The 26,062-nt window shown below is 46.1% G+C and overlaps 1 protein-coding gene across 1 annotated transcript in view; it reads left to right on the top strand.

Annotated features, from left to right (window-relative positions):
• The window catches only part of WRN (WRN RecQ like helicase), a 405,773-nt gene that overhangs the window by 161,604 nt on the left and 218,107 nt on the right, over positions 1 to 26,062 (top strand). The window contains exons 22-25 of the mRNA XM_033960777.1: positions 1,033 to 1,101; positions 11,157 to 11,239; positions 12,729 to 12,835; positions 16,820 to 17,007. Coding sequence (XP_033816668.1) covers positions 1,033 to 1,101; positions 11,157 to 11,239; positions 12,729 to 12,835; positions 16,820 to 17,007 — 447 coding nt within the window. The remainder of the gene's footprint in view (positions 1 to 1,032; positions 1,102 to 11,156; positions 11,240 to 12,728; positions 12,836 to 16,819; positions 17,008 to 26,062) is intronic.

Below are 26,062 nucleotides of genomic sequence, written 5' to 3'. Positions count from 1 at the left end.
AGTAGCAAAATTTCATACTGCCAATGCAGGGCAAGCAATGACTTCCCCCATGTCTTTCTCAATAACAGACTATGGCCTTTTCCTCCAGGAACTTGTCCAAACATTTCTTAAAACCAGCTACGCTATCCGTTCTTGCCACATCAGTGCCTGTGCTACTCTTTTATCCCTCATTCCTTTCCCAGTGCCTCCCTCAGCACTTCTCCTCTCTATGGGAGACCAAAGGAAGGTAGGAAACATCTCTGCGCTATACTGCAGCTTTTCTCTGCTTCCTGCTATTAGCCCATTAGTCAGATATAGGGGAGACAGGACCAGTAGTTTAGGAGACATCAACCTTCTGACCTGTTTTCTCCTGAAATCCATTGGCCAGATATTCCTTAGCCAGCCAGTAAGCTGCAGGGGGAAGTGGGAGCAGTAGCTACAGACACAGCCTTATTTCATGCTTTCCTTTACAGCTCTACATCGGGAAGATTTCAGCTCTGATGTCTAGGCAGTGCTGGAAAAAATATTGGAGGTGCTTTAGTACCCACAGTGCTGGCACCTATGTGTACTGTATTTTATCTCAATCATATGTGGAAAAGTTGAACCACTCAGCAGTGCCCAAAAGTTACTACAAGCTGTTAGTAATTCTCAGTGATTTGGATTTTAGATGTAATTGGTTTTCTAAATCCAAGTTTAAGAGACAAGAGGGAATGAATCAACTTGTCAATCACAAAGAATATTAATTGGGAAATAACAGGATTTGAACCCTGATTCCCCTGGATCTTAGCCAGGTTCTTCTTCCACTCTTTATACTGAAGCCTAGATTTATTATTCTTACAGTGTGTACTGCAGGTGCTTATGACAGATTGGTATTTCCTTCTTGATGCTAGAGGTGTTCTGCCGCAGCTCATTGCGGTGTGAGCAGGAACATAAATGGGGTGTTGGCTCAGGAAGAAAGAAAGATCTAATATATAGATATTTCTCTGTTCAGGATTTGTGAGTGTGCACCATGCTAGTTTGTTTATATCAAGGTCCTTTATGTTTTCTTTATAGAATGTCAAACATTCCTGCATGTTTCCTTGGATCAGCCCAATTCAAAAATGTAATTCAGGATGTAAAAGCGTAAGTCAGTCCATTCTTTCTTCTGTTTCATTATTCATAAATGTTTTGTCACAGTATGGTTCTGAGGAAAATTTGTGAATCTTAAGCGCAATAATAAAAATTACAAGTTCTAAATTCAACACTCTTATTTAATTGAAACAAGTTTTATATGCAATAAAAAGTATAAATTAATCAATTTTGTTTCTTGAGACACAGTAATGTACAAGGCATGAACAGAATCAGTTTCCTTAGCACTGTTAATTGGCTTATTAGAATCATGTGCTTAAATAATTGGATAATAAGTAAACTACTCTGTACATAACAAAAAAAATTATTTATAACCCACAAAACTGTAAAGTTCACTGCAGCTTAAAATTCACAAGAAAAACTACAGCAGCGAATTACATAACATTCAGGAAGATATTTAAATGAGTTTGAGTATCTTGTCATATCCAGAGATCCAAAAGATGTTGAGTTTGGTCTTCACTATAAAGTATGTGGGAAGCCATCATGCCATGATCAAAAGAAATTTCAAAGGATCTGCAACAATGGGACCTAGTTATTAAGAGAGCTTGTTAACAGTGTTACTGCATGCTAATGCAGTAATGCATGTCAGTAACTCTAGCTCAGGGATCTCAAAGTCCCTCCTTGAGGGCCGCAATCCAGTCGGGTTTTCAGGATTTCCCCAATGAATATGCATTGAAAGCAGCGCATGCACAAAGATCTCATGCATATTCATTGGGGAAATCCTGAAACCCGACTGGATTGTGGCCCTCAAGGAGGGACTTTGAGACCCCTGTTCTAGCTGAAGGAGTAGCTGCAATAAATGTAAATACAGTACATCCTGAAAGTCACATATGTTTACCTGCAGGAAAAGTGGCAGTTTTCAAATAGTAATTTGCCTAGGTAAATGACTTTTCTTAATTGTACTCATTCCACACACATAATAAAAGAGAAATATATAAAAGTAAGATGCTTAGATTTGCTTTTTACGGGATTGTGTTGGAAGGGATAATGGGGCAATTGCTTTATTATCAAAATCTGAACAAGGGTAGACTAGAAGCCTGAAAGTTTTCTGGGAGCTTAATAATCTTTTAAGAAAATAAGAGTTTCCATTCTGGGGTAGACTGAAGGTCCATCAGGCTTGTTGTTTCCAGCAGTGGCCAATCCAGGTCACAAGTACTTGGCAAGATCACAAAGAGTAAAACAGATTTTATGCTGCTTATCCTAGGAATAAACAGTGGATTTCTCCAAGTCCATCTTAATAAAGGCTTATTGACTTTTGTTTAAACCCTGCTAAACTAACTGCTTTCATCACATTCTCCGGCAATGAATTCCAGAGTTTAATTGCATGTTGAGTGAAGAAATATTTTCTCCAGTTTGTTTTAAATCTACTACTTAGTAGCTTTATCACATGCCCCCTAGTCCTAGTACTTTTGGAAAGAGTAAACGAGCGATTCACATCTACCCTTTCCACTTCACTCAGTATTTTATAGATCTTTATTATATCTTCCCAGAGCCATCTCTTCTCCAAGCTGAAAAGCTGCTATATCTCTTTTTTGTGATGTGGCAACCAGAATTGCACACAGTATTGTTGTTTGTGCAGGCTTTTCTAAAACTTTAATTAGCAAACAAAACAGCACAAGCAGCCTACAGAACAGTCACCAAAATAAATTTAATATATATGACCCAATATGCCTATGTTTCGGCATGAAGCCTGCATTAGGGATCTTAGAATCACAAAGTCCGTTCTTGCACTGAAAAATTTGTAAGGAGCAAAATGGCTAGATTCACAAACCTGCCCGATCGGGACCAATCCGTTTCCAATTCGGGCAGGTCCAATGGATTTTTGAAACTGCAAGCCAAATCTGCACGGAACGACATTGGAAGCAGGAGGTACTGAAAACACCTCCTCCAGCTCCTCACCGACAATACTGGGCCTTAGGCCTCTTCCCAGTGCATCATGTGATGCACAGGGAGGGGCCTAAGGCCCTGATTGGCTCAGGCGCCTCAGGCTCCTCCTTAGAGGGGGGCCTGAGGCATCTGAGCCAATCAGGAACTTCCTTAGAAAGGAGCCTAAGGAAGTCCCTGATTGTCCAATCAGATACTTCCTTAGGCTCCTCCCTAAGGAAGTCCCTGATTGGCTCAGGCGCCTCAGGCTCCTATGATGGCAGATAAAGGCCAAATGGTCCATACAGTCTGCCCATCCACAGTATCCACTATCTCCTCCTCTCTCAAAGAGATCCCACATGCTATTAAAACAGAGAATAGTAACGTTTATGGAATCTAATTCATTGCAGGACCTAAGGCAACATGGTTTCTGTAAAAGTAGGTCTTGTCAGATAAATCTGATTAATTTCTTTGACTAAGTGACTAGAGTTAGATCAAGGGTGTATTTAGATTTTAGCAAAGCCTTTGACACAAGTGTGCATAGATGACTAATAAATAAACTGAGGGCCCTTTGTATGGACCCTAAAGTGACTAACTGGGTTAGGAACTTGTTTATTGGAAGGCAACAAAGGGTAGTGATAAATGGAGCTCACGCTGAGGAAAGGGATATTGTGCCGCAAGGTTTGGTTCTTGGGCTGGTCTTTATAACATTTTTATAAGTGACATTGCTGAAGGGCTGTCTGGTAAGGTTTGCCTCTTTGTGGATGATACCAAAATTTGCACTAGGATAGACACCCCTGATGGTGTGGATACCATGAGGAAGGACCTAGTAAAGCTTGAAGAATGATTTGAAATTTTGCAGCTAAGGTTTAATACTAAAAAATGCAGGGTAATGCATTTGGGCTGGAAAAACCTGAGGGAACGATACAGTTTAGGGAGTGAAGAACTTAAATGCAAGAAAGGAGAGCATGGGATAGAAGGCAATGCCTTATTGTAGATTAAGAACTAATTAACAGATAGAAAATAGAGTATGTTATGTTAGGGTAGGATCTATTTATTCCCAAAACAGGATTAAGAGCGAGATAACAATTTTAAGAAACCAATTAAATAGCCAACCAAGATAACACAAACAAAGGTGTAACAAATTAAAAAAAAAAAAAAATCAATCTCTTAACAAATATTAAGATAACAGAAATTTTCTTAAATAAATAGGACTTCAACAATTTAAGAAACCAAAGAAGATAAAAATTTAAACATACCTCTAATGGTAAAGAATTCTAACTCCCTCTTCTACTAAACCCCTCTAGCGGTTTTAGCATGGGGAGCCGCGCTGAATGGCGGAACTCAGTGAGCGTCGGGAGCAGCGCAGGCCATTCAGCGCGACTCTCCATGCTAAAACCACTAGCGCGGTTTAGTAGAAGAGGGGGGTAAGTCTTTATAGACTGGTAGAGATAAGAATTCTTATGGAGTGACTTCAATTTCAGAGCTTTCACAGAAAGGAAACACAGAAAAAAATGATTTGCATTATGATGTAGCCCAAATGTTAGACTAAAATGGTTGGTAGTCTACATCATAAAGCAAATGAGGATATACTGAAACATCTCAATATGTATACTTTGGAGGAAAGGTGGGAGAGGAGAGATATGATAGAGACGTTTAAATGCCTACAAGGCATAAATACACGAGTCGAGTCTCTTTCAATTGAAAGGAAACTCCAGAGTGAGAGGGCATGAGATGAAGTTAAGAGGTGACAAGCTCAGGAGTAATCTAAGGAAATACTTTTTTTTTACAGAAAGAGTGGTAGTTGCATGGAATAGTCTCCTGATAGAGGTGGTAGAGGCAGACTGTGTTTGAATTCAAGAAAGCATGGGACTGGCACATGGGATCTCTTAGGGAGAGGAGGAGATGGTGGAAGCTGCAGATGGGCAGACTGAATGACCATTTGGCCTTTATCTGCTGTCATGTTTCTATTGGAGCTTAATTGCATAGGAGAGCATAAGCTCTCAGGCAATAGCTCCTCTAAAGATTAGAGTAGTTAAATGGTCAATATTGTCAGAGGAAAAGGATAAATATTTATTTAAAATTTCTTGTATCCTACACTATTTCCACTTCTAGGCAATTCCTCAAGGATCTGTTCTGGTAGCTCTGGTTTTAACATATTTATAAATGATCTGAAAATGGGAATATTGAGAGATATCATCAAATCTGCTGATGACACAAAGTTATTCAAGTTTTTAAATCACAGTAGGATTGTGAGAAATTACAGGAGGACCTTTACGAGACACAAAGACTCGTATTTATTGTGGATAGGTGGCATATGATCCACATAGGGAGGAGGAACCCAAACTTTACATGATATAAGATTCCACATTAAGAGTTATTGCCTAGGAAAAGGATCTAGTTGTTGCCGTTACCACTGAAATGCTTTGCTCATTGTGCAGTGACAGCTAAAATAACAAAAGTAATGTAATGAATTATTAGGAAAGAATGGAATATAAAACAGAGAATATTCTAATACCTTTTGTATCCGCTCCATGATGTGACTGCATTTCTGATATTACTGAAATTTTTAGAAAAAAAACCAAGTACCGTATTTTCACGTAGATAACGCGCACCCGTGTAAAACGCGCACACGGGTATAGTGCGCGGGAAACCGAAATATATGTAAAAAAAATTTTGTATACCGCGCACACCCGTATACCGCACATGCTGCCCGACTCTCCCGTCGCCACCCGACTCTCCTTTCGCCCGCCCTGACTCTCCTCTGGAGACCCCGACTCTCCTTTCGCCCGCCTCGACTCTCCTCTCCCCCTTGAAGTCCTGCCCCACCCTGAAAGCCTGATGCCCCCCCCCCCGACGTCCGATTCACCCCCCGCAGGACCGCTTGCACCCCCACCCCGAAGGACCGCTCGCGTGCACCCGCACCCCCACCCCAAAGGACCGCTCGCACGCACTCCCACCCGCACCCGCACCCCCACAGCCACCCGACCCCCCCCCATCATGTAGAAGCTCCTACCGGTGTCCTGCTGCTTCCTCTTGGCGGTCCCGGCCCTTCTGTGAGTCCTGCGCCTGCGCTGCTTCCTCTTCCGGCGGTCCCGCCCTTTCTCTGACGTCAAGCCCTCTTGCCTCGCCGACTCCCCGACACGATCGGGGCAAGAGGGAGCTCAAGCCCTCTTGCCCCAGCCAACCGCGGCACCCCCGACATGATCGGGGCAAGAGGGAGCTCAAGCCCTCTTGCCCCCCCGACTCCCCGACACGATCGGGGCAAAAGGGAGCCCAAGCCCTCTTGCCCTGCCGACTCCCCAACTCCCCGACAATATCGGGCCAGGAGGGAGCCCAAGCCCTCCTGGCTCTGGCGACCCCCCCCCGCTAGTTGTTCGGGCCAGGAGGGAGCCCAAGTCCTCCTGGCCTTGGCGACCCCCCCCCCGCTAGTTGTTCGGGCCAGGAGGGAGCCCAAACCCTCCTGGCCACGGCCCCTACCCCCACCCCGCACTACATTACGGGCCAGAGGGATCCCAGGCCCTCCTGCCCTCGACGCAAACCCCCCTCCCCCCAACGTCCGCCCCCCCGAAGAACCTCCGACCGCCCCCCCGGCCGACCCGCGACCCCCCTGGCCGACCCCCACGACACCCCCACCCACCTTCCCCGTACCTTTGTGTAGTTGGCCGGACAGACGGGAGCCAAACCCGCCTGTCCGGCAGGCAGCCAACGACGGAATGAGGCCGGATTGGCCCATCCGTCCCAAAGCTCCGCCTACTAGTGGGGCCTAAGGCGCCTGGGCCAATCAGAATAGTCCCGGGAGCCTTAGGTCCCTCCTGGGGGGCGGGGCCTTGGGCACATGGTCAGGTTGGGCCCATGTGCCTCAGGCCCCGCCCCCAGGAGGGACCTAAGGCTCCCGGGCCTATTCTGATTGGCCCAGGCACCTTAGGCCACACCAGTAGGCGGAGCTTTGGGACGGATGGGCCAATTCTGCCTCATTCCGTCATTGGTTGCCTGCCAGACAGGCGGGTTTGGCTCCCATCTGTCCGGCCAACTACACAAAGGTACGGGGAAGGGGGGTGTGGGGTTCGGCCAGGGGGGTCACGGGTCGGCTGGGAGGGTGGTCGGAGGTTCTTGGGGGGGGGCGGTTGTTGAGGGGAGGGGGGTTTGCGTCGAGGGCAGGAGGACCTGGAATCCCTCCTGCCCGTAATGTAGTGCGGGGTGGGGGTAGGGGGTCGCCGTGGCCAGGAGGGTTTGGGCTCCCTCCTGGCCCGAACAACTAGCGGGGGGGGGGGGTTTGCCAGGGCCAAGAGGACTTGGGCTCCCTCCTGGCCCGAACAACTAGCGGGGGGGGGGGGGGTGTCGCCAGATACAGGAGGGCTTGGACTCCCTCCTTGCCCGATATTGTCGGGGAGTTGGGGAGTCGGCGGGGCAAGAGGGCTTGGGCTCCCTTTTGCCCCGATCGTGTCGGGGAGTCGGGGGGGCAAGAGGGCTTGAGCTCCCTCTTGCTCCAATCGTGTCGGGGGTGCCACGATTGGCTGGGGCAAGAGGGCTTGAGCTCCCTCTTGCCCCGATCGTGTCGGGGAGTGGGCGGAGCAAGAGGGCTTGACATCAGAGAAAGGGCGGGTCCGCTGGAAGAAGCAGCGCAGGCGCAGGGCTCACAGAAGGGCCGGGACCGCCAAGAGGAAGCAGCAGAACACCGGTAGGAGCTTCTACATGATGGGGGGGGGGTCGGGAGGCTGTGGGGGTGCGAGCGGTACTTCAGGGTGGGGGTACGGGTGGGAGTGCGTGCGAGTGGTCCTTCGGGGTGGGGGTGCGAGCGGTCCTGCGGGGGGATACGGGTGGGAGTGCGTGCGAGTGGTCCTTCGGGGTGGGGGTGCGAGCGGTCCTGCGGTGGGGGGGGGGGTGAATCGGACGTCAGGGGGGAACTATGTAAAAAAATTTTTGTACAACGCGCTCATGCGTACAAACGTGCAAGGTTATGCACGGTTTGTAAAAACCATGTATAACGCGCGCGTTATATGCGTGAATATACGGTAGTTGAATTAGAAAAGGTACAGAGAAGGGTAACCAATATGGTAAAGGAAATGGAACAACTTCTCTTTGAGGAAAAACTAAAAAGACTAGGGCTCTTCGGCTTGGAGAAAAGATAGCTGAGGTGAGGTGTGATAGAGATCTGTAAAATCATGAGTAGAGTAGAATGAGCAGATATGAATTGCTTGTTCACTTTTTCCAAAGGTACAAGGGCTAGGGGACATGCATTGATATTACTAAGTAATGCATTTAGATCAAATTGGAGACAACTTCTTCATTCAATGATGTGGTTCAGCCGCTCTGGTCTTTTCTGGTCATTCCTGTCACTTCTGATTTCTCGCGGTCACTTTTGCCCTCTCTGGACACTTCCAGTTTCTGTGGCTCCCCGGTCATCTTGGGTCACTGTAGTATACTGGTCCTGGTGTTGAGCTCTCTGGTCATTATAGGTCACTGTGGTACATTGGTCTGCTGGACTCCCTAGTCACCACTGTCACAAGGCACTTGGTCAAGTTCTGGCTACATTGGGAAGAGTTAGAGCTTACTGGGGGTTAGGTGGGTGCCAACATGCATCCCCCCAAGGGTTGCTCTCAGGAATTCCTGTTCCCAAGAAGTCCCTTTTCCAGGCTCCCAGTACTTCTCAGAATTCATTTCAAATGCTCCTGTCTGGCTTTCAAGATCATTCACGGCATCCTTGCGCCCCTAATCCCTCTATCCTTCCTCGCACTGAAGCCTGCCACCACCAGATCAGCCCACAGACATAAACTTTCCTTCCCCTCTCTACACGGCATCCTACACACAGGTAAACTGGGAAGATCCCTCCTCTCCAAAATCACGGGCCTTTGGAACGATCTCACTGCCCCGCTGCGGAACCAGGGCTCCCTCCAACTTTTCCGAAAACAACTGAAAACCTGGCTTTTCTCTAGCATATATCACCTCTTCTCCTGTTTTACATCCCCCCTTTCTACATGCTTTTGTAAATCCCCTCCTCTCTCTTCCTTATTTTTATACTTTGTAAACCGTGTCAAGCTCCACTTCCGTGGAGATGATGCGGTATATAAACTTAAGGCTTAGTTTAGTTTAGTTTAGTTTGATGGTCATGTACGAGTAGGAGAAGACCTAAGAACCTTCCTCTCCTTTTGGAACTGGTTCAAGAAGAGGGCCTTCCTTTTTTTTAAACAGTATCCTGGGCTGTAATGGGTCTCTCCTCCCCTTCTAGCCTGATTTACTCTTGAGTTTGAGTAACATGCAAATGAGTGTTTATTCACTTGACCTCCTCAGTCTGGCACCCAGCTAGTTTTAGCATACTGCTTCTCCTGGCAGTCCTCTATTTGGGTGGTTCTTGGGGGACAGGATATATACTCCGTCACAAATGTGTAATTAAGCTCTGGAATTTGTTGCCAGAAAATGTGGTAAAAGTAGATAACATAGTTCTTAAAAGTCCATAATTCATTTAAGGCAGGGGTGCCCACATCCATAATTCATTTAAGGCAGGGGTGCCCACACTTTTTGGGCTTGCGAGCTACTTTTAAAATGACCAAGTCAAAATGATCTACCAACAATAAAATTAAAAACAAACAAACAAACAAAGCACACTGAACGCTGAGAAAATGTTAATTATCATTCCTATTCCGGGGTTTTTTCAAAGAGGTCAAGGCAGATGACTCTATGCACTGTCACCTCAGTAACAACCATACAAAAATAGACAAATATACCCCCTCCCTTTTTACTAAACCACAATAGCAGTTTTTAGCGCAGGGAGCTGCGCTGAATGCCCAGCGTTGCTCTCGACGCTCATAGACTCCCTGCACTAAAAACCGCTATTGTGGTTTAGTAAAAGGGGGGCCATAGTGCAAAATATAGACAGAAGATATGAATTCAGACACATTTTGATCACTAAATTGAAAATAAAATCATTTTTCTTACCTTTGTTGTCTGGTGATTTCATGAGTCTCTGGTTGCACTTTCTTTTTCTGACTGTGCATCCAATCTTTCTTCCCTTCTTTCAGACTGTATGCTTCCTCTTCTCCAGACCTCATTCCCTCCCCCAACTTTTTCTTCCTCTCTCCCTGCCCTTTCTTTCTCCCTGCCTCCCTTTCTTTTTTTTCTCTCTTATCCCCCTTTATTTCTTTCTGTTTCCCTTCTTTCTCCGTGCCTGCCCCCTTTCTTTCTCTCTCCCTGCCCTCCACTAAGCCACTGCTGCCACCATCGGGGAACAGGCCCCAAAGCCGCTGCCGTCGCCCCAAGCTCTCCCTGCTTCCCTGCGTCGGGCCGACCAGCATTCCTCTCCCCGACGTTAATTCTGCCGTTGGAGAGGAAGTTCCTGCCCAGCCAGGCAGCGATTGGCTGGCCCGAACTTCCTCTCTGATGGCAGAATTGATGTCGGGGAGAGGAAGGCTGATTAGCCCGGTAGATCGCCAAAGCAAAGTGAGTCTATCACGGAGCCCGGGATGGGCTCCGCAATCGACTCACTTTGTCTTGGTGATCTACTGGTCGATCACGATCGACCTATTGGGCACCCCTGATTTAAGGCATACCCGATGAAAGCCACTGGTTATCCCTGGAGTTAAGTAACACGAAATGTTGCTTCTTCTTTGGGATTCAGGTGCTTGTGACCTGGATTGACTTGTGTTGAAAACAGGATACTGGGCTAGATAGACCTTTGATCTGACCTGCATGACAATTCTTATGTTCTGAATTTTAAAGTTTTGTATCACAGTCAGTTTGCCACCCTTTCGTCCCTCCTTTTCTATTTAGTGAGCTGTAATAATATATGTATACAACATAAGGCTTATCTGACTCTTCTCTTTAATCCTAGTATAACCGTGTTGTTTCTCTACTGACCTGCTGAAGAGAACTTAGATTTTGAAAATTGGTCACAGGTTTATTAAGTTAGTCCAGCACTCTGCACAGGATGTGAAATGTAATTATTAAATATATTTCAGTATCTTATAGCTATTCACAAACATTTTGAGAGAGTAATGGAGAAATTATAATATTGAAGAACATGGTTTGAGAAGTATTTTATGTATCATTCTAAAAGAGAAAGCATTTCAAAAGTACTTTCAGTTTTTCCAGTTCTGGTTTCTGGTTTTATTTTAATCCTTTGCATCATTAAATGGGAGTAGAGATCAGTGTATTATATACCTTTTTAATGCAATGCTGGCTTTTCACAGGGGCCTCTTCAGAGTGGTTTATATGACTCCAGAATTCTGTTCAGGGAATGTGTCTTTGCTTCAGCAACTGGATAATACTCTTGGTAGGTGGGGCTATTGTTTATTGCAAGAACAAAATGTCTCTGGAACTGAGCTTTTACAAAATTATTTCTCTGATATGCAGGTAAAAGTGTGTGTGCGCAACCTGTATGCACATACATCTACCCACAGAGAACAGAGGCTTTCCCAGATTAATACTTTTTAAAATTCAAATGCTTGCGTGTCATTTTTCACAGAAAAAAATTGTACCAAATAGCTGGTGTACATAGTTTTCTTGGCGTCGTTTTCAACACAACAGTATGTGCATACTTTCCCTTTGAAAATTTTGTAGAGTTCACAAAATTAAAAATATGTGCATATCTCATTAATACATGCTGTGGTTAATTTTACAAAGCTTTTCTGTGTTTGAAGTCTGATTTAGTCTAAGAAAAGACTTTTATTAAATTGAGTTAATACCAAATATACTCAAATATAGGATGAGATTTTTGGACCAAAAAAATGGTCCAAAAATAGGGGTCTCGTCCTATATTCGGGTCATCATACAATGAAGATCCGACTCCCTCCCAGATGTTGTAGGCTTCAACCGGCCTGCTGAATGACATGGTAGGCCGGGACAAGAGGGATCCCTCCTGTCTCCAGTCCCGGCTAACAATTTTTTATTAACCCCCCCACCCCCCTTGCTTACCCTTTGCGCCATTTTTAATCCCTGGTGGTCCAGCGATGTATGTGGCAGGAGCGATCTTTCCGCACCTTGCCCCGTGCTGAGCCTCTCCGTCCTTGGTTCCCATTTCGCAGCCAGCAGCGCACCCAATAGGACCGAGCTTTTCATGCTTCCTGCTTGGCCCCGCACCATTGTCTGAATGGCGAGAGCTGGCGGTAGCCATTCAGACAGCGGCGCTGGGCCGAGCAGGAAGCACAAAAAGCCACTGGTTATCCCTGGCATATTCATAATGGTTTTTATTAGAAAACAGCGAACAACACATGAAAAAGTTATTTACTGTTTTTCTGTATTTGCGGTTCTGTTAATCCCCTATCACCGGGAATACGGAGGGAGAAGTATAATAGTATTTTATGCTGTAAGTATTCTATAAGTTGCACATGTCGCTTAGTCACATGTCCATGCTCAACCTATGTGTACAAAGTGATTTTGGCACTACTCTATAGAATAGCACCTAGCACTTGTCAATTATTGGAATCAATTATATGTGTAAATGATAGTATTCTTTAGCCTATGCATGTATTTGGCACCTAACATTAGGTATTAGCTTGTAGAATTGTTTTTACTGTGTTACTTTACTTTGAAAGATTTGATTCCTTGTCTCACCAAAAATAGCTCTAGTTGAATTAGCGTAAATAAACACTATAAATTATTTAATCATTGCCCATTACATAATCATGGGTTATATAACCGATATGCACTACAATAGTCACATTTTTGTCATTATTACCCACTATTTTGTCAAATATTAAGATTAACTAGATAAAAAATTATTTGTGTAAGTCTATCAGATGTTTTACCGGTCTCTCTTGTAGGCATAACGTTGATTGCAATTGATGAAGCTCACTGCATCTCGGAGTGGGGTCATGACTTTCGAAGCTCTTACAGGACCTTGGGTTCATTGAAAAAAATGCTTCCATCGGTAAGGTTGTAGGAAAGCTGCACAATCATTTCAGATCATAAAGATATTTGTTGTACTTTAGAAAAAAGTATGTATAAGATTGTTTTACTGGGAATAGTATTTAGTAAAATCTGCAAATACTAAGGATTTATGTACTAATGAGTGCATATTTAGGGCTCCTTCTACTAAACCATTGTAGATATTTTTACCATGGGCCAGCAAGGTAAATGCTCCAATGCTCATTCAGTTCCTATGAGGGTCGGACCATTTACCTCGCCGGCTTCATTAAGAAGTTCTACTGCAGTTTAGTAAAAGCCAGTGTCAGTTTGTTACTGTTTAGAATTGATTTTAACAAGTACTAACCTATGAATAATTATGCATACAATTGATTTGCACATGTTAAAGAGTTCTAATGTGTATTAAAATTACATAGTAACATAGTAACATAGTAGATGACGGCAGATAAAGACCCGAATGGTCCATCTAGTCTGCCCAATTATTAAAATAAATGTCTAAAATGAACTGAAAAAATGCCTGAAAATCTGTTAGAAGTCCAAAAATAAACCTCAGATATTTTTTTCATTTGTACATAATCCTATCAGATACCTGCTTGTGTGGATTCATTGTGTCCTTCATCCATGGGTTTCTATACCCTTCTGGTGTCATGCATTTTACCTTAAACTTCAAGGATTACTCTATAAAAGTATGTGACCAGGTTCATCTTCTTATCTTTTGGTTGCTTCAGAACCATAAGTTCCTCCTTTACTCACTCTTTCCTGGGAAGAGCCCCCCAAAAAGGTCAGATCAACCCTAAGTTGTCTAGTATGAACAGGGAGATAAAATTCCCCAGCCAGCTCATTAATTGATTTGAACGTCATATCTTGCCACAGTTGCCCTAAGAATCTCTGACCTCTTACCAACAACAAAGCCATGTTCGGTAACAAGGTTAATGCTGCTAAGCTGGATTCCTCATCAGGACTGTACACAGAAAAATCCAACAGACCTTGTATTCTGTCCTCCAAATTCAAGGATATGTGCGCTACTGAGACCATAACTAATGATTGCCCTTGGGCAGACTTGGGTGAGAAATCAACAACATTAGGTAGACTAGAGGACATAATTTGAGGTTGCAGGGATGAAAACTCAGGAGAAGTATTAGGAAATTCTTTTTCACGGAGAGGGTGGTAGATGCCTAGAATGCCCTCCCAAGGGAAGTGGAATTAAAAAAAGCGTGAGATAAACATAGAGGATCTCTAATTAGAAAATGAAGGATTTAAATTAAAGAACTAAGGCCGGTAATGGACAGACTTGCATGACCTTTGTCTGATGTGTGGTGATTTGGTGTAGGATGGGCTGGGGAGAGCATCAATGAGAACTCCACTAACTGGCCAGACTTTATGGTAGATATCCTGCAAACAGGATGGTTGGTTAGGTTGGAGTGAGCTTGGATGGTAACTTCAGCATTTGGAACCTAGGACAATACCAGAAATATCAAAGAAGAGACAAGTTAATTTAATCATTTATTTTTAATAGATATAACTAATGGGCAGACTGGCTGGACCATTCAGGTTTTTATCTGCTATCTTTTACTATGTTATTATACTGGGGCTCTGTGGATGATGTCACCCATCTGTGAGAATATATGCCTGCTGTCCCTGTTACAGATAAGTAACTGTGCTTTATCACACATAGTTCCCATTTCTAGATCATTTATAAATATGTTAAAAAGCACCACTCTTAGTACAGATATCCTTGTGGCATTCCACATCGCTGATATTCAATGATATCCATCTAAACTTAAATCATTCTCCAGAATGCCTCAAACTTCAAATTAGTTGGTCAAAATTTTAGACACTGTAGTCTGATGGGGGGAAGAGTTGAGAAATTTTAAATGGCAAGGTTTGTCTGAAACATTCATGGAGCTATCTGGGCAATTTTTTTTGTATATCAGGTCTAAGGCCAGGATTTTCAAAAAGCCGCGTTAAAAAGTGATGGTCTGCTAAGGCAACCGATTTGATACCGAATCTAAAAACCTGAGACAATTCTTAAAAAATTGCGCATGCAAATAAGATTGCCGGACAGCAGTGAAGGTTTCCTGATGGGCATATGCGCAGAAAAACCTCATTAAAAACAAAAGCACACTCTCCCGCTGCCCCTTTGCTGTGATGCAGCAGGAGAGATGCCCATTCTCTCCCCTGCATCACAACACCCGTTCCCTAACATCCTGGCAGTGACCCCAACAGCAGGAGAGATGCCCACTTTCTCCTGCTGCACGAAAAAAAATCCTGCCCGAATGCACCCCCCCAGCAGATTTTTATTTAAAATTTCTTTTTTATTTACAGCAGGAGAGAGTGGGCATCTCTCCTGCTGCGGGGTGTGGGGGAGGGGTAGCGTTTGGTTCCATTCAGGCAGGATTTTTTTTTTTGTGTAGCAGGAGAGTGACCATCTCTCCTGCTGTTGGCGGAAACAATTTACACTTACGCCGATGACATCCTTGTCCTTCTCGAGACCGACTCTAACCTCACCAATCTCTCTGAGAACATCTCCTCATGTATATCAAACCTCCAATCCTGGGCCCTCACCTTACAAATGAAACTAAACGAGACCAAAACAAAACTACTATGGCTCAGCCCAAAATTAGATCAGCTACCCACCCTCATCCCACTTTCCTCTGGCACCACTTTGCAGCTTGAACACTCAAGCAAAGTTCTGGGTATCATCATTGATTCTACACTGTCCTTTAACGACCACCTTAACTTCCTAGTAAAAAAATGCTTTTTCAATCTTCACATGTTAAGGAAAGTGAGATCCTGCTTCCATCAACATCACTTTGCTGTCCTCGTTCAATCCATCATTCTTTCCAGACTGGATTACTGTAACTCCATCTACCTAAGCCTAACAAAGAAAAGCCTTCATAGACTCCAGCGGATTCAGAACACCGCGGCTAAACTAATCTTCGCAAAAAGCAAATTCGACCACGTCTACCCGCTTCTGTCTAAGCTTCACTGGCTCCCAGTAATCCTTAGAGTTCACTACAAATACGCCTGCCTAACCTTCAAGTCTCTACACGGCATCCTTCCTCCCCTTTTTCCACTATCTTGGAACTCCTCGAATCCCAACACCACCAGATCTACTCAAAAATTCAAACTATCCTTCCTCTCTTTAAAGGGCATATCCCATGCAGGAAAATTAGGGACATCCCTCTTCTTCAGGATCACCGAACTCTGGAACAGCTTTACTATCCTACTTCGGAGTCTGACCTCCCTCCAACTCTTCCGAAAACATTTAAAAACATGGCTTTTCTCTAAAATGTAACGACCTCTCCCTCTTTGATATACTAAGTCTCTCTAAACTTCTCTGTTCCAAGTTCTTCTACTTTTCTTTGGAGTTCCTTTTATATCAATTCCTGTAAACCGTGCCGAGCTCTATTTCTGTGGAGATGATGCGGTATACAAACTTAAGGTTTAGTTTAGTTTAGTTTCAGGTCAGGTCGGGCAGGACTTTTTTGTTAATTATTTTTTTTGCAGCAGAAGAAAGTAGGCATCTCTCCTGCTTGGGGGTGAGGGCGTGTTTGGGTCAGGTCAGGCAGTGCAGATGGGTTTTCTAGCATTCTCTGATACTGACCGGCACCCCTGGACCAGTTGTTTTTTTTAGTTGCCAAAAGCTGATGCTGCTTTTTAAAAATGGCTCTGCATTTTTTAAGAATCCACTGGAGGGCTCATTTCAGTGTTGAAAAGTCCATTTGCATGTCAGTGTCGGAGACTGCTAGAAATCTCGCTAAAGAAGGAGATAATCCATTTTGATAATCTGCCGCTAAATTACTACAGGCTAAACCACCGGAAAACAGTTTAGCGACAGCATTAAACTTTTGAGAATCTTGCTCTTAGTCCTTTATCTTTTGGAATAGAAGCTTGCAAAATGGGAAAATATGCTTATGTATTCTCTGTGGAATGACAGTTTTTAGCAACAAGTTTCTCGTTTTGCCCTGCCTTTGTTTCCCTGCAGGTTCCCATTGTTGCTTTAACAGCCACAGCGAGCCCTTCTATTCGAGAAGACATCAAGCAGTCTCTGACTCTCCAGAACCCTCAGGTCACCTGCACTGGTTTTGACCGACCTAACCTATACTTACAAGTTGGACGAAAAACATCAAACATCTCTCAGGACTTGCAGCAGTTTCTTATTAAAAAGAAAGGGTGAGAATTTAACTGTTGGTTTCCTTTGGCAATCTGTTGTTTACTGTTTCCTCTGTCTGCTGTGTCTCAGACCACAGTGAAAACATACAGCTGGTATCACAGATGAGTTTTGCTTAGAGTCCAAATCAGGAATGGCAGTGAAGAAGTCTCAGAGGCCCCCGTAATAGTGGATTGTTTTCCAAAACATACTATTATATGTAAAATGAGTCTGGTGTGGTTGTCTGCAAATTCATACATGGATAATTAGAATAATTTTTATCATTCAGGTGGTCGTTTGCTTGCTTTAAATCCCTATAGGCCAAATGTGTTGCTTGGTGTGAAGTCGTCTCCCTTTTCACTCCCTTCTGTATTGATGCACAAATACACTTGGGCACTAAAGCTTGGCTTGACTGACAGCAGCTTGCCTGTTTGTGGGGATAAATTGTAGCTGTCTTTTCAAAGTTTTATATTTTCTATATTATTGTATTTTATTTGTTTATTCATTTAGAAAATGTTAATTTTTATGCTTATGCTCAATTTTCAATGGATTACAATAAAACAACATACTATGCATCAGATTTCCAGAATATTAATAAACAGACATTAGATAGTCAATGTCTATCCAGTTAAGTGATGCCCCCAGCAGACCTGTAAGTCCTTACATCTCTTTCTGAATAACTTGTGGCTGGACACCGAGTCATCCTGCCAGAAGTTAAGCTCTATGGGCCTGAATTGTCAAATGAAATATTTTATCCGGTTAACTTAAAAAAAAAAAAAAAGCGTAAATATTCAAAACAAATAAGGTCCTGACACTCAGCTGGGGTTCTCAGCATTTTGTTGACTGCCCTGGTAATTAAACTGTAAATTCAATGCCAAGCCATGTCTGTGCTTCAGTATGGATTTTCTGGGTTTGTGGTGTCAATATTCAGCACTGAACTGGCTGTGGTTTCATCCCAGCTGTCCTATTTATGTGGTGACCTTAGCCAGTTAAGTGTTGAATGTCAGCACTTAACTGGCCGCGTGCTGACTCTGTCCTTGGAGTGCCCTCAAATAGCCAGTTTTCTGTTTGGTGCTAACTGGTTAAGTGCTTATTAAAATTAACCCTGAACAGGCAATTTAACTTGCCAGGAATTGTTTCTGGTCAGTTAAATCGTTTTGAATAATGACCCTTAAATATTTACTAGCCTTTGAAAACTTGTAACACTTCCAGATGCCAAATTTTAAAGACACTATATAGATAGCACAGCGAAAAATCATTGGGTACCCAATATATAAAGTTGACTTCTGGGCTGTTTGTGTGTGTATGGTTTTTTAAAAATTTGTCTTTCATCAGAAAAAATACACAGTTTTTGCACTGGTTCCTGTAACAATGATTATCCCAGGACAAGCAGGCAGGTATTCTCACTAGTGGGTGATGTCATCAGACAGAGCCCCGGTACGGACGTCTCACAAGCACGTGTTGCTTGTAGAAACTTAAAAGTTTCTAGATGCCCGCACCGCGCATGCGCCGGTGCCTTCCCGCCCGGAGATCCGGGCGTGTCTCCTCAGTTCTTTTCTTTCCGCGGAGCTGAGAAGTTCAACTTCATCATGCGCTAGCTGAATTCAGTTAAATTTGCCTTCCTTGTCCGCGTTTTCGCTTTCTTTTAATTACAATTAACAGTACATTTCTTTTTCAGTTTAAAAAAAAAAAAAAAGAAGATTATTTCCTCCGGCGGGTCGAACGGGCCGGCCACGTGGCTCAGGCCCACAGGCTTCGACCTCGCGGCGGAGATTTTCCGGCCTATGTCCCGGCCAATCACCGGGTTTAAAAAGTGCAGCAAGTGCCAACGCGCAATTTCACTCACGGACCCTCACCGTCGTTGTTTGCAGTGTTTGGGTCCTGACCACATTCCGAAATCGTGCAGGCCTTGCTCTACCCTTACGGCACGCTCATTCAAACGGCGTTGCCTATTGTGGGAATCGATGTTCAAGATGGACGCAGCTAAGGATCCTTCAGCCTCCACTTCATCTGATACCTCCCCGGTTCGGGCGAAACCGGTATTGACCCCTCCTGCATCGAGTGTGGTGAAACCGGCATCGTTCATCCCGACAACATCCACGAGCTCGACGTCGGTGCCTGCCCCGGTCTCCTCGGTTCAGGTACCTCTTCCTTCCACAGTACCACCAGTGGTCATCAAAGTGCCGAAAGCTACTAAGCAGAAGCACTCGACCTCGAAGGAGCGCGATGACCGTGCAGGAGGACCCCCTTTCGGTGCGGATCCCTCCTTATCGGCTTCGCTACGGTCCATGCTGGAAGCTCAATTCGTTGAGCTCATGCAGACCATCGGACCCGGGCTCATCGCTGCCATACAGGGTGACCTCCCGGTACCGGTCCAAAGGGGCGGTCTGCCCCCTCCCCCTCCCCCACGCCGTTCGACCTCGAAAACCGACGAGGACGAACGGGGGAGGGCGGCGATGCCCATGCGGCAAGCCTCGCTTACCGATATGCCGCCATTAGAGCCCATTACGCCTCCGCGCCAACATGGGACCAGACCTCTGATCGATACTCAAAGCCCTGGGCATAGTCAGGAAGAGTTCTTCCGCGCTCCTTACCAGACTTGGGTAGCATCGCAAGAATCCGCATCGCAACCCCAGTTGCGATCCACCGCTTCCAGCCCTATCCACCACTTGGGGGCCTCGGGAGACCATGCGATGCACAGACGATCCCGATCCCCGTCCCGCCACCGAGACAGGGCACCGATCAAGACACTCATCTTGGCACTCTTCACGCCATTCGGAGGTGTCACCGCAGAAAAAACTGCAACGTATGGGATACTCCTCATCAGAGGTGTCCCCTCCGGAGGGACCGGAGTACGAGGAGACACCCGTACCCGATTCTCCTTGCCACTCCCCGATGTCCATGGATCCGGAGGCCTCTTCCTCCTCCAGCCCGTCTCACAGACCGACGCTGGCGGATCAATTGTCCTTCTCATCATTCCTCCGACAAATGGCGGATGATCTGGATGTGACCCTTGACACGGGCTCCCGATACTCCAAAGAGTATCTGGACACCATGCATTTACCCAACCCTCCAACGGAGTCGCTTCGGCTCCCTCTGCATAAATTGCTGGATCAGACCTTCATGCAGTGTTTCGAAACACCGTACTCCATACCGGCGATTCCCAGCAAACTCGATGCTCGATACCGCATCGTGCACCATAAAGGGTTTGAGGGCCCTCAACTCTCCCACCAATCCCTACTGGTCGAGTCCTCTCTTAAACGCTCTCATCCCTCTCAGGTCTACGCCTCTGTACCGCCGGGCCGAGAGGGGAGAACGATGGACAAATTTGGTAGAAAATTCTATCAAAACTCCATGATGGCGTCACGGGTGCTGAACTACAATTTCTTTTTCTCTTCCTATCTGGAGTTCTTCTTGCCGGTGCTCCGCAAGTTCACTCCGTTCATAGACACCCAAGCTCGATTCGAGTTCGAGGAAGTGGTAGCCTCCCTCTCCCAATTACGCCTCCAGCTGATGCAATCCTCCTTCGATGCATTCGAACTCTCGGCACGTGCTGCCGCAAGCGCGGTAGCCATGCGTCGCCTGGCATGGCTCCGTACAATCGATATGGATCCCAACCTCCAGGACAGACTCGCCAACGTACCATGTGCGGGAGCTGACCTGTTCGATGAGTCTATCGAAACTGTTACCAAGAAGCTGTCGGATCACGAAAAATCTTTTCAATCCATCCTGCGGCCCAAACCCAAACCTCAACAGTCTCGACCTTCCAGGCCACCCCTGATTTACCAGCGGCGTTACATGCCCAGACAAACGCCTGCTGCGAGACAACCTGCGAAGAGACAACCTCCCCAGAAGTCTCAGCAAAAACCTCAGCCACCGGCTGCACCTAAGGCTCCCCAGCCCTTTTGACTCCCCTCCTGGGAGCATAACCGACACCGTTCTGCACCCCTCAGCCTCTCCCATAGGGGGCCGCCAGTATTCCCTCTAAGCGGGCGGGTGTTGTGAGCAAACTTTTTTCACTGTGAGCTAAAAATATCGGGCGCCAGCAAGTTATGAGCCAAATAAATATGTTGTCAAAGTTGCTGATACATGAGGACGAGGTATTCAAAGGAATTTTAGGCCTACACGCTAAATTAAATAAGTATAAATACATTAAAACACCCCCACCCCGACGTCCGATTCCTCCCCCAGCCTCCCCTTACCTTTGCGACGCGTTACATGGACTGCCAGCTCGCCTGCCTGCAAGCACGTGTGTGCGCTGTGACGAGAAACTTGTGCGCTGCGATGTAATATTTTGTGCGCCAGCGCACGCCAGCGCAGCTTAGCGGGAACACTGGGGGCCGCCTCCATCTTTTTTACCATCGATGGGAGGCCATAACCACGGACCTATGGGTCCTTACCATCATAAGAGAAGGATACTCTCTTCACTTCCATCGGGTCCCCCCGGACCATCCTCCAAGAGAGTATCCTTCAAGCTCGACACAGACCGCCCTTCTTCTTCAGGAAGTCCAAACCTTACTTCAGCTTCGGGCTGTCGAGCCGGTCCCGTCAGACCAATTGAACCGAGGGTTTTACTCCCGGTACTTCCTCGTCCCGAAGAAAACGGGCGACCTGCGACCCATTTTAGACCTTCGGGCCCTCAACAAGTTTCTGGTCAAAGAGAAGTTTCGCATGTTGACTTTGGCTTCTCTATACCCCCTCCTCGAGCAGAACGACTGGTTATGCTCCCTGGATCTCAAGGAGGCCTACACTCACATCCCCATTCACCCGGCCTCCCGAAAGTTCCTCAGATTTCGGGTGGGAAATCTGCACCTACAGTATCGAGTGCTACCATTCGGCCTCTCTTCGTCCCCCAGAGTCTTCACAAAGTGCCTGGTGGTAGTGGCCGCGGCACTCCGGGACAGGGGTCTACAGGTGTTCCCATACCTCGACGACTGGCTCATCAAGGCCCCGTCAGCCCCAGAGGTCACTTCGGCGGTCTTGGCTACAGCCTACTTCCTCCAGAATTTGGGCTTCGAGATCAACTTTTCCAAGTCTCATCTACAACCCACCCAGTCCCTCCCCTTCATCGGAGCGGTCCTGGACACCACTCGACTCCGAGCATTCCTGCCTCTGCAACGCATGGAGTCTCTTCTTCATCTCTGCCAGTCGGTGTCTACTCGCCAAACCCTACCGGCGAGACAACTGATGGTGCTCCTGGGCCATATGGCCTCCACAGTACATGTGACACCCTTTGCCAGACTCCATCTCAGGATCCCCCAGTGGACCCTGGCATCACAGTGGAATCAGACGTCCGATCCACTAACCAAACACATCTTAGTCACACCTGCTCTTCGGCAGTCTCTACTTTGGTGGATGACCTCTTCGAATCTATCCAGAGGTTTGCTGTTGCACTCTCCCCCCCATCAGAAAGTTCTCACAACCGATTCGTCAAACTATGCATGGGGGGCCCACCTGGATGGTCTCCGCACCCAAGGATTCTGGACCAGTGTGGAAAGACTACATCAAATCAATCTACTGGAGCTCAGAGCCATCTTCAATGCGCTCCAAGCTTTCCAACACCTACTTCACGACATGGTGATCCTCATTCGCACAGACAATCAGGCCGCCATGTATTATATCAACAAGCAAGGAGGCACGGGCTCGGCCCTCCTTTGCCAGGAAGCTCTACGAGTCTGGGACTGGGCGGTGCGCCACAACGCCTTCCTCAGAGCTGTCTACATTCAGGGGGAGAACAACGTCTTAGCAGACAAACTAAGTCGTCTGCTACAACCGCACGAATGGACTCTCCATTCCAGCCCCCTTCACCAAATCTTCACACAGTGGGGGCGCCTCAGATAGACCTCTTTGCGGCTCCCCACAACTCCAAACTGCCTCAGTTTTGCTCCAGGATCTACACTCCTCATCGCCTCGAGGCAGATGCTTTTCTACTGAACTGGGGGAAACGATTTCTATATGCGTTCCCACCATTCCCGCTGATCCAGAAGACTCTGGTCAAGCTGAAACTCGAACAGGCCACCATGATTCTAATAGCTCCTCGGTGGCCCAGACAACCTTGGTTCTCCCTCCTACTTCAACTCAGCAGCAGGGAACCAGTACCACTTCCAGTGTTTCCTTCACTACTTACTCAACATCAAGGATCACTGCTTCATCCCAACCTGCAGTCTATCCACCTGACAGCTTGGTTCCTCTCAACGTAACCCCTCACCAATTCTCACAAGAAGTGAGGGAGGTCTTGGAGGCTTCCAGGAAGCCCGCCACTCGACAATGCTACTCCCAGAAATGGACTAGATTCTCCTCATGGTGTGTTTCTAAATCAAAGGAACCTCAGCGAGCTTCCTTATCCTCCGTGCTGGACTATCTCCTACACCTATCTCAATCTGGGCTCAAGTCTACATCCATACGAGTCCACCTGAGCGCTATTGCGGCGTTCCACCAGCCCCTACAAGGGAAACCCCTCTCGGCCCATCCGGTGGTCGCCAGATTTATGAAAGGACTCTTCCATGTTAACCCTCCTCTCAAACCACCCCCAGTAGTTTGGGACCTCAATGTAGTCCTTTCCCGTCTCATGAAGCCCCCGTTTGAACCACTCAACAGGGCCCCTCTTAAGTATCTCACCTGGAAAGTGCTTTTTCTTGTAGCCCTTACGTCCGCTCGCAGAGTCAGCGAACTCCAGGCATTGATGGCGGATCCACCATTCACAGTATTCCATCATGACAAGGTGGTCCTCCGCACTCACCCGAAATTCCTGCCTAAGGTGGTCTCCGAATTTCATCTCAACCAATCCATTGTACTTCCAGTATTCTTCCCTAAGCCCCATTCTCACCACGGAGAATCGGCCCTTCACACTCTAGACTGTAAACGTGCTTTGGCTTTCTACCTGGATCGCACCAAGCCACACAGAACCACTCCTCAACTTTTTGTCTCCTTCGATCCTAATAAGTTGGGAAGACCCGTTTCAAAGCGCACCATCTCTAATTGGATGGCGGCTTGTATCTCTTATGCCCAGGCTGGATTATCACTTCCTTGTAAGGTCACAGCCCATAAGGTCAGAGCAATGGCAGCCTCAGTAGCATTCCTCAGATCAACACCAATCGAGGAGATTTGTAAGGCTGCCACCTGGTCCTCGGTTCACACATTCACCTCACATTATTGTCTGGATACTCTCTCCAGACGGGATGGACAGTTTGGCCAAACAGTATTGAAAAATTTATTCTCTTAAGTCGCCAACTCCCCCTCCATCCCACTGAGGTTAGCTTGGAGGTCACCCACTAGTGAGAATACCTGCCTGCTTGTCCTGGGATAAAGCAATGTTACTTACCGTAACAGTTGTTATCCAGGGACAGCAGGCAGCTATTCTCACGTCCCACCCACCTCCCCTGGGTTGGCTTCTCAGGCTAGCTACCTGAACTGAGGAGACACGCCCGGATCTCCGGGCGGGAAGGCACCGGCGCATGCGCGGTGCGGGCATCTAGAAACTTTTAAGTTTCTACAAGCAACACGTGCTTGTGAGACGTCCGTACCGGGGCTCTGTCTGATGACATCACCCACTAGTGAGAATAGCTGCCTGCTGTCCCTGGATAACAACTGTTACGGTAAGTAACATTGCTTTCAGTCCTCTTAACCACCTTCCATACATCAAAAGTGATATTTGGTGAGGTATTACTTCAGAAGAGGGTACCTCAATAGCAAATTCTGATCTACTCGCTAAGAAAATTTGTCCACGTCACCACTGCCTACCTAGACGGAACTGCCCAGATAATTTCTATATTGTAATCCGCCTAGAACCGCAAGGCACAGGCGGAATAAAAATCCGTAATGTAATGTAATGTAATACAAGCGTGAATCCAATTCAAATTATACTTGTTATCCATAATTAACTATAATTAACTATAATTATAATTATAGTTGTTATCCAGTCTATTATTCAAAGCAATAAATGGCTCAGCCCCCAATTACCTAAATAACCGCCTGAACCAAAATCTCGCCACTAGACAAAGAAGATCTAAGACTCCATTTACCTACCCCCCACTCAAAGGCACCCAGCGTAAGAAGATGTTTGACAGTCTGCTAGCAACGCAAGCAGCGAAACTGGACCATGCCATCTCCAACCTGCTGATGACAACAAGCGATTTCAAATCTTTTCGCAAAGAAATCAAAACCCATCTATTCAAAAAATTTATACAGATGTCATAACTCCAACCTGGATTCCCCTCAGTGTGACTCCCCCATCCTCCCTTCTTCACCAGTTACCCTTCCCCTCAAAGCCCAAGCTTGTCAACTGCTTCCCTAACTGCATATATACTGAAACTGCACTATATCCTATCTGTACAGCATCCCGAATTGTATATCCACTGGAATAGCCCAATCCTCCTTGCCGTATCCCATTCCCTAAATTATACTACACCATTCTTCTTGTAACTCCTCTGGAAATGTTGTTCTTCTTGTAACTCTTCTGGAAAAGTCCAGAAGTCTCTTTGTAATCATCCTGGAAATGTCCAGATGTCTCTTTTGTAATCCGCCCAGAACTGCATGGTTGAGGTGGAATAGAAATCAGTAATGTAATGTAATGTAAATTCTACCAGTTGAATCTTAGATTCTACTGGAGGTGGTACCAATAGAGGCTGATGCAAACTCATATTCTTTCCTGGTGGGAAAATACCAACTTGGGAAAAAGTCTCAGGAGAAGGATGAGAGACTGAAGGTGGAGCTGGAGAGGCTCTCTCCCCAAACTTATGAATCATTCCCTACATGAAGAGGGGAGAACAAGTTTTCATCACTGGTATTAGATGTTTCTCAATAGACCTGATGTAAAAGGTGTACTACTCAGCATATGTTTAGATTTCACTTTGCACTTCTCCGTCATACAGCAACAGTTTACCAAGATATTCAAATAAATTTGATCATACCTCCATCAGGACTCTATTAGGGCTACAAAGGGGCTCACAGCTTAGGAAGCAGCTTATCTCCAGCGTTAGCTCATTTTTCTGACATCACTGGGTACTTGCAAGTCCAAGATAGCACTTACAACGCTTGGAACTGCCAAAAGCCTTCTCTCCCTCAGGTAACTTGAGCTCC

This window comes from Geotrypetes seraphini, chromosome 1 (genome assembly GCF_902459505.1).
Source record: "Geotrypetes seraphini chromosome 1, aGeoSer1.1, whole genome shotgun sequence".
Classification (NCBI taxonomy): Eukaryota; Metazoa; Chordata; class Amphibia; order Gymnophiona; family Dermophiidae; genus Geotrypetes; species Geotrypetes seraphini.
The sequence above is the reverse complement of the archived record's forward strand: the minus strand, read 5'-3'. Positions and strand labels throughout refer to the sequence as shown.